Raw genomic sequence first — 10,954 nt, forward strand, 5'->3', positions numbered from 1 at the left:
ATGTCAACCGGCAAAGCGTCAACATTCCCTCCTTGTCGACGTCGTCTGACTTTTCGCTCGTCAAAATCAAATGTTATTTCTCGAACTATGACGTCCATTTTTTGCGACGCGACAGAAATGCTGGCTACGCAGTGACCGCTGATGTAAGCCAATTTAACCGTTTGGACGAGGCGGAGAAATGAAGTCCTATTGTGGTTATACTGTGTATCATTCACAGGATGACTCTTACAATCAACTACCGACGTTCCATATATAAACATTTTTTTTTTTAACTACATGTATTGCAACTGCTTTCAATTACCATTACGTCCACCTGGTGACTGGAAGATGCCTTCGTGGGCGTGGTCTGGAGTGGTCACATGATTACGCACATCGTGCATTTCATCCAAGTTGGTGAAAACCCCGCCGTCCCCTCTGATTGGTTGGGATGTCGTTGGGGGTGTGGTGTTAGAATGGTCACTTCGTACCCGTCATTTTGGGCACGACTCGGGTAGACACATCGTGAGGTAAATTTATGGTGGCCAATTTAACCGTTTGGACGAGGCAGAGAAATAAAGTCCTATTGTGGTTATAGTATACTGTGTTTCATTCACAGGATGACTCTTACAATCAACTACCGACGTTCCATATATAAACAGTTTTTTTTTTTTAAACTACGTGTATTGCTACTGCTTTCAATTACCATTACATCCACCTGGTGACTGGAAGATGCCTTCGTGGGCGTGGTCTGGAGTGGTCACATGATTACGCACATCATGCATTTCATCCAAGTTGGTGAAAACCCCGCCTTCCCATCTGATTGGTTGGGATGTCGTTGGGGGTGTGGTGTAATGGTCACTTCGGACCCGTCATTTTGGGCATGACTCGGGTAGACACATCGTGAGGTAAATTTATGGTCCCTTTATGAAATTGGTATTCATCTGATTTTTAATGTGAGGTGGCCAAGTTGCACTTTTAATAAACCACTCATCCTGTTCAGAGTGGTAGGTAGGACAGCTCTACATGACCCACGTGACTCCACGCAAATGAGCCACTGTCAAAATAGATAAAAGTGACTTTTTCTATTTTCTACTTCAAAACGGCACAGTCTATGAAAATAGAGCTTTATTGTTGCCGGTAGAATATTCGGCAAAGGGTAGTTCAAGGCGTTGTACAATTACAGATACGTGATGTAAACACTTACCAGTACAATACTTACATGACACGCTGAAGAATGCAGCTGCTCAAAAAGCAGCCCTTTAAAGTTTCCTCCCAGGATAAAGAAAGTTTCTGTTCAAGAGAGAAAATCTGCCCAGGCGTGTTTGCAGCAATTGTTTTGCTACAATCCATTCCGCAGGAATGTTTTCATCCAACATCAGATAACATCTGGACAGGACAAACTTCTCAGATTCAATACAAAGATAACATGCCGAAATTTCATTTGGATTTGGCAGACCTTTATTATGGGTGTTGCTTGCACGAGTGCAGAACGCCAAGTTACAAAAACTAACAAGCATAGCTGAGAGGCATTTGGCTGAACAAAACTCCCGCTTCGAAAAATATACGTGCCTCGGAACACTGCAGAGTTCATTAATATTAATCATTTGGAATGTATGAATATAAAACCAAAATAAAATAGCAGCTCATATTTCGGGTTTGTACACATCCTATGAAGTACTGAAGGGAATTAGCTGGATTCAGGTAACAAATTGCTACATGGCTACTTATTCAATATTCGAGGAAAAAAGAACTCACTGATGAAAGGCTTTTTGAAACACTGGTGGAAATTCATCTGAAAATGATCCAATTTTCCAGTTGGGGGGAAATAACCGCATCGGCGTCACACGAACTCGGTGCAAAGACAACACTGAGATACGAGTGACTCAACGTACGAATTTTCCATGACATGAGCCATCATTTGGGTGAGTTGGGCGGGAGGCAAAATTAGCGAGCAGCTCCACGCTGTAAAAAACGAATTACAACAAATTGATTTTCTTTTTTTAAAAAATGTCAAAATGAATACAACCCTGCTACATGTACGTATATCGGCATTATACTGCCCCAGGTGGCGCACCAGAAGGAGCAGCATCATGTCCATTGCACTGAAGTCAAAAGTGCGATCCAAAAAAAATAAAATAAAAAAAAAATCTTATAAAATACAACATTAAAGTGTGCCATTTCTCATCATTATAATACACTATAAAAACAGGTGTTTTTTTTCAGGGGTGGGGGCTGGAAGGGACTCATGGCATTTGTATTTATTTCGGAGTGTATCTCAAGGCACTAATGTATGTAAACACATTACGAACAGAAAAAAAAATAATAAAAGAGAGCGCACGTTGGATGCTGCATTTCATCAACTTGGATAATAATAATAAAAGGGAGCGCACGTTGGATGCTGCATTTCATCAACTTGGACAGCTTTCCGTAAATGTTTAGAGAAACAGAAATTTGCTCGGGGTGTGACCCGGCTGCTCACCGCCGCCTGCTTGGTGATGACGACGAGTCTTGATGGACTGCAGGTGTTCAACGGCGTGACAAGCATGAGGAAATACCAGGCTAATGGCGCCTCTCTACACTTCAGTCCCGCCGGCTCACATCCACAGTACGATTCGACGAGACAGTCGCGGCTGCTGCCTCCTTTTGTCCTGTGATCTTCTTTTTTTGTTGTTATTTTTTACTACCTGCTTTTCAATGCTATTACGTAGCTTCATTCAGAGGAATGCCTTCTGTTGTTGTTTGCAACGGGCGGCTGGGTTGCGCTTTTCTCCTGAGGAAGGAAAAAAAGAATGATGACGCTCTTGGACATTTCGCAATAGACACAAAGAAAAGTTTTTGCTTTTGTGTTTTTCCACATTTTGTTGGTACGGCCTTGTTCCAAAATGGAGGAAATGAAAATACAGCAATACACAGCGTGTGTTGTTCACTTTCAAACTCAATCTTGGCTCAATATGACAAATGTGTGAAGCCTTTCCGGAATTCCACGAGCAACCCAGTGAGCTCCTCCACCACAGTCTTTTCATTTCTCATTTTGACAGAGCCTTGGAACGGATGCGTTTGTGGGGGCGGGGAAAACAAAATGCAAAGTGTGAACAAATAGATGGAACACTGCAAAATGTGGAAAAAGTGAACTGGGGAAGTGTTTACTCTCATGCCTTACATTTTATGAAGGAGGAGGCCGATTCCGAGAAGCGCCGCAATGGCGACTGAGATGCTACTGACCACCGCTATCGTAATTCCAGATCCTGCCAGTGACAAAAAAATATTACAAATGAGTGACAACCAATGTTTGTTGTAGTGAACCTGTAAAATGTAAAGTCCAAAATACAAACGAGGTCCGTTTTCGTTGACTGAGGGAAAACAAATGTGTGAAGCCTTTCCAGAATTCCACGAGCAACCCAGTGAGCTCCTCCACCACAGTCTTTTCATTTCTCATTTTGACAGAGCCTTGGAACGGATGCGTTTGTGGGGGCGGGGAAAACAAAATGCAAAGTGTGAACAAATAGATGGAACACTGCAAAATGTGGAAAAAGTGAACTGGGGAAGCGTTTCCTCTCATGACTTACATTTTATGAAGAAGGAGGCCGATTCCGAGAAGCGCCGCAATGGCGACTGAGATGCTACTGGCCACCGCTATGGTGATTCCAGATCCTGCCAGTGACAAAAAAAATATTACAAATGAGTGACAACCAATGTTTGTTGTAGTCAACCTGTAAAATGCAAAGTCCAAAATACAAACGAGGTCCGTTTTCGTTGACTTACGAGCATTTATGACACGACCATAAAGCGTGAGAAGCACGATTCTCCACAAAGCAAATCCACAATCTCACATTGCAAAACAGATTCCTGGCAGTGTGGATGCGTGCGGGGGGGGTGGGGGGCGGTGAAAACAAAATGCAGAGTGTGAACAAATAGATGGAACACTGCAAAATGTGGAAAAAGCGAACTGGGGAAGCGTTTCCTCTCATGACTTACATTTTATGAAGAAGGAGGCCGATTCCGAGAAGCGCCGCAATGGCGACTGAGATGCTACTGGCCACCGCTATGGTGATTCCAGATCCTGCCAGTGACAAAAAAAATATTACAAATGAGTGACAACCAATGTTTGTTGTAGTCAACCTGTAAAATGCAAAGTCCAAAATACAAACGAGGTCCGTTTTCGTTGACTTACGAGCATTTATGACACGACCATAAAGCGTGAGAAGCACGATTCTCCACAAAGCAAATCCACAATCTCACATTGCAAAACAGATTCCTGGCAGTGCAAGAATGCGGTTTCTTGAGCCAGATATTCCCGACGAGAGAATGCCGACTGTTGACCATTGACAACGTAAACTAAAACAATATGTGAGAGCAAACTCACCAGTCGTGGAGGATCTGTTTTGTGAAAGAGAAGTGTCGTTGCTTGAACCATTTAACAGTGAATATCCGGGTCCCGACGTATTTCTGTGTTTCTCTACGCTCGCGGTGACAGCGTCTACACGTTGAAAGAATGTTAAGTGATTATCGGAAGGAATCATCGTACTCTTTGCTTTGGGCAGTTCCTCTCGTCGTACGCTCACCTGCGTCGGTGCTGTTGGATGCGTGTGCGGCGCCTCCTCTGGGGTCCACTGAAAAGACAATCATGTTTTACATATTGTACAGCGCGTTACTCAGATGACGGTGAAAACAAAATGCAGAGTGTGAACAAATAGATGGAACACTGCAAAATGTGGAAAAAGCGAACTGGGGAAGCGTTTCCTCTCATGACTTACATTTTATGAAGAAGGAGGCCGATTCCGAGAAGCGCCGCAATGGCGACTGAGATGCTACTGGCCACCGCTATGGTGATTCCAGATCCTGCCAGTGACAAAAAAAATATTACAAATGAGTGACAACCAATGTTTGTTGTAGTGAACCTGTAAAATGTAAAGTCCAAAATACAAACGAGGTCCGTTTTCGTTGACTTACGAGCATTTACGACACGACCATAAAGCGTCAGAAGCACGATTCTCCGCAAGGCAAATTCACAATCTCACATTGCAAAACAGATTCCTGGCAGTGCCAGAATGCGGTTTCTTGAGCCAGATATTCCCGACAAGAGAATGCCGACTGTTGACCATTGACAACGTAAACTAAAACAATATGTGAGAGCAAACTCACCAGTCGTGGAGGATCTGTTTTGTGGAAGAGAAGTGTCGTTGCTTGAACCATTTAACAGTGAATATCCGGGTCCCGACGTATTTCTGTGTTTCTCTACGCTCGCGGTGACAGCGTCTACACGTTGAAAGAATGTTAAGTGATTATCGGAAGGAATCATCGTACTCTTTGCTTTGGGCAGTTCCTCTCGTCGTACGCTCACCTGCGTCGGTGCTGTTGGATGCGTGTGCGGCGCCTCCTCTGGGGTCCACTGAAAAGACAATCATGTTTTACATATTGTACAGCGCGTTACTCAGATGACCGTATCTTCCGCACTATATGGCGCTTCGGAGTACAGCGAAACTCCTCACCAATGAAATAATGTTTGCAGCAAGAAATTTTTCACAACAGGGGACTTTTCACTGTAGCAAATTTGATCTCGGACGTAAAAACGAACACACACAAAAAAAAACGTATACAGTATCTGTACTTTTTATTTTTATTCCAATAGTGCATAAGTACGACCATACACTTATTTGACACTTCATATCGCCAGCGTAGAAAGAGTGACAGCGTCTACACGTTGAAAGAATGTCAAGTGATTATTATCGGTAGGAATCATCGTGCTCTTCGCTTTGGGCAGTTCCTCTCGAGCGTCGTCGTACGCTCACCTGCGTCGGTGCTGTTGGATGCGTGTGCGGCGCCTCCTCTGGGGTCCACTGAAAACACAGTCATGCTTTACATATTGCATCGTGCGTTACTCAGATTACCGTATCTTCCGCACTATGAGGCACATTTGGAGTATAAGGCGCACCTTCAACGATTATCCTATTTGAAAATGATTTTGATATGTCGAGCGCTTCGCATTATACGGCGCATTGAATAGAAGCCCAAATAGTGGCTGCAATTGCGTTGTGCCTCCACTAGATGGAGCTACGCTAAATAGAATACAATACAATACGGCTTTATTTATGGAGACCCTTCCCAACCGCTTTAGCAAAGCGGTTTACAGAACATTTAAAATAATACGTTCAAGAAATCAGAATATTGATCCATATATACAGTGCATCGGATTATAAGGCGCACCGTCAGCTTTTGAGAAAACTGAATGCTTTTAGGTGGGTTCGGGCGCTCCGCATTATAAAATGCATTGAATAGATGCCAAAATAATGGCTGCGGTTGGGTTGTGCCTCCACTAGATGGCGCTACGCGAAATAGAATACGGCTTTATTTATGGAGACCCTTCCCAACCGCTGCAGCTGGAGCAAAGCGCTTTACAGAACATTTAAAATAATACGTCCAAGAAATCAGAATATTGATCCATATATAAGGCGCATCGGATTATAAGGCGCACTGTCAGCTTTTGAGAAAACTGAATGCTTTTAGGTGGGCCTCATAGTGCGGAAAATACGGTAAATTGCTTCGACACCGACATCAGCTGCTACCGCATCCGAACACAAAGTATAAAGACTTACGTTTACATTTGAGGGTGGGACTGGACCACCGCGAACTGCCGGGTTTGCATTTGATGAGATTGGACGTGCCCGCCGTCCTCAGGTAGCCTTTGAGGCAGGTGTAGCGGAAAGTCCTGTTGAGCTGGTGGCAGTCCTCCGGCGGAGGCTCGGTTAGAGGCCACTGAGGGATTCCCGAGCAGGGACACTCACTTTGGTCTGAAGACACAATGAGGAAATTCAATTGCGGCACTTGGATGATGCAATTTTGCATAATTAACCCGTTGAGAGTAATTATGAATGAACCAGAAACCTAACCAACATCGGTAATAAATACAAGTTGAACTGGATTATAGGCAATGTGACAAAACAATTTGTGTTGTGAGTGTGCTAAGTAGCGAGGACAAAAATGCAAGGACAATGGCACCAACAAAAACGACAACGATAATGGAACTCCCAATTAAACAAGACACAACAGTGAAACTTTGAAGCTATTCTCATACGCGTTTACAGTTAACGACAATTAAGTACTAAGTATCCACACTTTAGCTTTCGGCTCAATAATTTCGAAAATACAAGTCCTTGCAACAAGAATTATTAGTGCAAGTTACCATGTCCACAATTGGATTCAGATGTAATACTAACACATGTTATCCAGCATTTGTTTATCTCGGTATCAAGCTGTGCTGCGTTTACCCCATTTATGGTCAGTGACATCATCGCTGACGATTTATATTTATGTGAGAAGTTACAACAGAAGATAACACCTAATTATAATAAAACTGCATGTTTACGTACTGGATGCGGCTTCACTTGTGTCCTAGATGTAATACTAACACATGTTGAAGCCCAGCATTTGTTTATCTCGGTATCAAGCTGTGCTGCGTTTACCCCATTTATGGTCAGTGACATCATCGCTGACAATTTATATTTGTGTGAGAAGTTACAGCAGAAGATAACACCTCATTATAATAAAACTGCATGTTTACGTACTGGATGCGCTGCCAAAAATGACAAAGCGAAAAATACATCAGAGGTTAACCGCCTTTGAGATCTGGGATTCTTAAATCGTGAAAGCAGGGACATGAAAGCAGGGACACGGGTACTTGAACTGGGGAGCATGATCAAAAACAGCAACAGATGTTAGAGAAGTAAGATATTCCCCATCTGCGGCCTTGTTTGATGTTGTCGGCGATCGGAATGTGCCTTAAAAGATCAATGTTGCAGAATTCCAAATTTAGTTGTCTCATCTGAAAAAAATAAAATAAAAACAAACAAAATGCCAAGGATAATGAGGCGAAAAATACATCAGAGGTTTACCGCGTTTTGAGATCTGGGATTGTTAAATCGTGAAAGCAGGGACACGGGGGAACATTAACTGGGGAGCATGATCAAAGGCAACAGATGTTAGAGAAGTAAGATATTCCCCATCTGCGGCCTTGTTTGATGTTGTCGGCGATCGGAATGTGCCTTAAAAGATCAAGATTGCAGAATTCCAAATTTAGTTGTCTCATCTGAAAAAAATAAAATAAAAACAAACAAAAAAAAGGAGGATTTATTGTGTGGACTTGTTGCCACAAGCTAATTTAGCTTTTTTTTTCCCTTCCCACTACAGTAACTATGCAAGTTTATAGAGCGAAGCTAGTTCTATCCCGTTGTATCAAACTAACAAAACAGCATTGAACAAAATTAAGAGTAAAAAAATATTCACTTTTGTACTTAAGTACATTTCGGAATCTGTACGTTTTTAAGGAGTTAATTCAGTACTTCTATTTTTACCGCAGTCTTTTTATTTTTTTAACAAACATATCTGCACTCGAGTACCGTGAGTACTTTTGACAGCCCTGTTTGTAATTGGGCTACACTGCATTTATTTACAGACTGTAACACTCGATGAATAGGCAAGTATAACAATAATAAACAAGAATGTACGTTCAAATATGCCTTTAAAAAAGAGCTGGAAACAAGGCAAGTGTGAGCGTCAGGATGTGTGGGTGCTTACCGCCGTCGGAGCAGCGCGCCGTGCCCAGCACACGCGCAACGACGCAAACAAGCAAAAGTGATCCCAAAGCCATCCGACAGCTCGACGGGAAATCATAAGCGAGTAAGGCTGCCAAGCACCCATGCTCCTTTTCACTTTCAGTTTTACTCTACTACCCACAACAGTGCGGGTCCTCCTAAATTCTGACATAAGCTGATGGTGCGGTCCGCCATGTTTGTAGTCCAACAGCCCCCAAATCGCCAACAATCGTCTCCAGTTCGACGAAAACATGTGAACACAACACCGTGTGAAACAAAAACGTGATTTTAAAATTGCAAAAGAGTGCTTTTGCAAAATAAAGCAACGTCGTGGCCCAATTGGAGTCCTCCGGCCGCGAGGTGGCGCCGCAAGTTAATGAAAACGTCAGCATCGTTGACTGTCGCGCTTGGGGTTTTTTTTTTTTTGCTTCCGCCCTGCTTGAACATGACTTTTTGTTCAACGTGCAGCTAAAAGAAGCAGTTTCATTCAATTAATATCAACATAACTCTAAAAACGGTGGGTTTAACATTCACCACGAACGGTATTCTGAAAGTTTAAACGCGACACGGCAGGGAGAGACGACTGTCGCATACTGTTTAGCTAACGCTAGCCATTAGCCTATTTCTCGTGGCCTGTTCGATTTCAAATCTTTTAAATTGTGTGGCAACAATACACGCCTCAATCCGTTAGCGCCCCGTTATAAACCTGACCTGTTAAGTTACTGGCGACCACCTGCGTAATATGCATAGGCTCTACATTCTGTCCACATTGTGACTGAAATGGTGCATCTATTTGCAGGTAACAGCAATGTCGCTGTATGATGACCTCGGCGTGGGTGCAAGTGACACCAAGACCGAGGGATGGTCGAAAAACTTCAAGCTGCTGCAGTCCCAGCTGAAGGTGAAGAAGGCAGCCCTGACCCAAGCAAAGGTACAAATACATCGGTGTCATCTCAACCAAAGCTCAGTTGCCACTGGCATTTATGAATGTTAATAAATATGTTCATCTGTGCAGACCCATCGGACCAAGCAGACTACCGTTTTGGCCCCTGTCATTGATCTAAAGCGAGGAGGTCCCAGTGAAGACCGACAAATCCCAGACACTCCTCCACATGCTGCTGCTGGACTCAAGGTTGGGATTACATTTTACTTCAAAGGTAAACACCCCCATGGAACTTACGATAAATATTACAGGAGGCCGCGCCCGGCGGCTTCTCCTCCGGAGATGTGCTGATCCCACTCGCCGACGAGTACGACCCAATGTTTCCCAACGACTATGAGAAGGTGATGAAGCGGCACAGGGAAGATCGACAGCGGCAGAGGGAGCAGGAGCGCCAGAAGGAGATTGAGGACAGAGAAAAGTACACCAAATCATATCTAGCGAAAACACCAAAATGTCTCCACAAGTATTCTCTGACCGACTGAATCGCCTTCTCGCGCCCATTTCGGTCCTTTTTGCACCAGGAAAAGGAAAGAGAGACATGAAGGAGCAGCCCCAAGCGGCTTCTCGAGATTTCCAGCAGCAGAGGAGGACTCTGAAGAGGAGGAAGATTATGAAAAGGAGCGGCGAAAACGAAGTGAGTGCTTTATTGTGGCTCGTATTGAATGAACTTCTAAAACAAAGCCATTTGTGTGGAAATGTAGTTGACTTTGTGTTTGTGTGTCCCTTTCCTCAGGTATGGGTGGTGCTGCCATCGCTCCGCCTTCATCTCTTGTGGACAAAGACGGTAAGTGACGGAGTGTGACGGGCCGTCAGTGTTGCGAGGATTTCATTATGTCATGTTCAGTGTAATGTATGGGTGTATTGTGAGAAAGAGAGATTCAGTTTTATGTGAGTAAAAAAATAAAGATCAGCCGCGTGCGTGTGTGCGCCATCGTGTTAGAGTAGTGTTTGAAAAGAAAAATTTGGGTGCTTGCACCTTTCAGCTGCGTGTGATGAGAGGGAATCCAAAATGATGTCTCTCGTGGCCCCAAATGGACGACCTGTTATTAAAAAAAAAAAAAAAAAAGAATAAAAATCACGCAGTCAGCGTTGCATAAAGTTCGGGTGCAACATCTTGAACACTGACAATATAATGTAAATTTGACCATGTAACGTAATGGCACAGTTTGTCCAGCAGGTGGAGGCATTGTCCGCATCAACTCGTGATGTAAACTTTATTTATCTCTTTTCATCATGGATGAGTATTTGTCCGCTGCTCCCGGATTGCCACTTGGATTAAATAAAAAAATAAAATAAAAAAAAAAACACATTTTAATCTTTTGATCGTTTCCTCTTTTCATCATGGATGAGCATTTGTCCGCTGCTCCCGGATTGGCACTTGGATTAAATAAAAAAAAAAAAAAAAAAACACATTTTAATCTTTTATTCGTTTGCATTAATCCTT

At 43.2% G+C, this 10,954-nt stretch overlaps 3 protein-coding genes and 1 long non-coding RNA gene across 6 annotated transcripts in view; 2 read left to right on the forward strand and 2 right to left on the reverse strand.

Annotated features, from left to right (window-relative positions):
• Positions 1–142, forward strand: part of fbxo18 (F-box DNA helicase 1) — an 8,425-nt gene extending 8,283 nt beyond the window's left edge. Inside the window, 1 exon segment of the mRNA XM_019891760.1 lies at positions 116–142. Within this exon segment, the coding sequence (XP_019747319.1) occupies positions 116–142 (27 nt within the window).
• A 2,316-nt stretch (positions 143–2,458) lies between these two features.
• il15ra (interleukin 15 receptor subunit alpha) lies at positions 2,459–8,903 on the reverse strand. Of its 2 annotated transcripts, none has more exons than XM_019891890.1 (6): positions 8,706–8,903; positions 6,573–6,767; positions 5,769–5,816; positions 5,122–5,235; positions 4,734–4,818; positions 2,459–2,749 (listed from the first exon to the last, which is right to left on the reverse strand). In XM_019891890.1, exons 1-6 carry the CDS (start codon positions 8,818–8,820, stop codon positions 2,680–2,682), a joined length of 627 nt encoding a protein of 208 aa, XP_019747449.1. In that variant the 5' UTR covers positions 8,821–8,903; the 3' UTR covers positions 2,459–2,679. The 2 variants fall into 2 exon arrangements, with proteins under 2 accessions (XP_019747449.1, XP_019747450.1); XM_019891891.1 differs by lacking the exons at positions 5,769–5,816; positions 8,706–8,903 and adding exons at positions 5,321–5,368; positions 8,551–8,698 and having other exon boundaries at positions 5,122–5,241.
• Positions 3,954–4,589, reverse strand: LOC109528861 (uncharacterized). The gene is made up of 3 exons (XR_002170743.1): positions 4,542–4,589; positions 4,343–4,456; positions 3,954–4,039 (listed from the first exon to the last, which is right to left on the reverse strand). It is a non-coding gene; the product is annotated as an uncharacterized LOC109528861 (long non-coding RNA).
• Positions 8,904–8,960: 57 nt separating the features above from the next.
• rbm17 (RNA binding motif protein 17) overlaps positions 8,961–10,954 on the forward strand; it is a 4,709-nt gene continuing 2,715 nt past the window's right edge. The window contains exons 1-6 of one of the 2 annotated variants that reach the window (XM_019891887.1): positions 8,961–9,084; positions 9,367–9,498; positions 9,583–9,699; positions 9,762–9,928; positions 10,032–10,144; positions 10,244–10,294. In XM_019891887.1, coding sequence (XP_019747446.1) covers positions 9,376–9,498; positions 9,583–9,699; positions 9,762–9,928; positions 10,032–10,144; positions 10,244–10,294 — 571 coding nt within the window. In that variant the 5' untranslated portion in view covers positions 8,961–9,084; positions 9,367–9,375. Of the gene's footprint in view, positions 9,087–9,366; positions 9,499–9,582; positions 9,700–9,761; positions 9,929–10,031; positions 10,145–10,243; positions 10,295–10,954 lie in introns of both variants that reach the window. The other variant, XM_019891889.1, reaches the window with a different exon arrangement.

This window comes from Hippocampus comes, unplaced genomic scaffold (assembly GCF_001891065.2).
Source record: "Hippocampus comes isolate QL1 unplaced genomic scaffold, H_comes_QL1_v1.1 scaffold63, whole genome shotgun sequence".
Taxonomy (NCBI): Eukaryota; Metazoa; Chordata; class Actinopteri; order Syngnathiformes; family Syngnathidae; genus Hippocampus; species Hippocampus comes.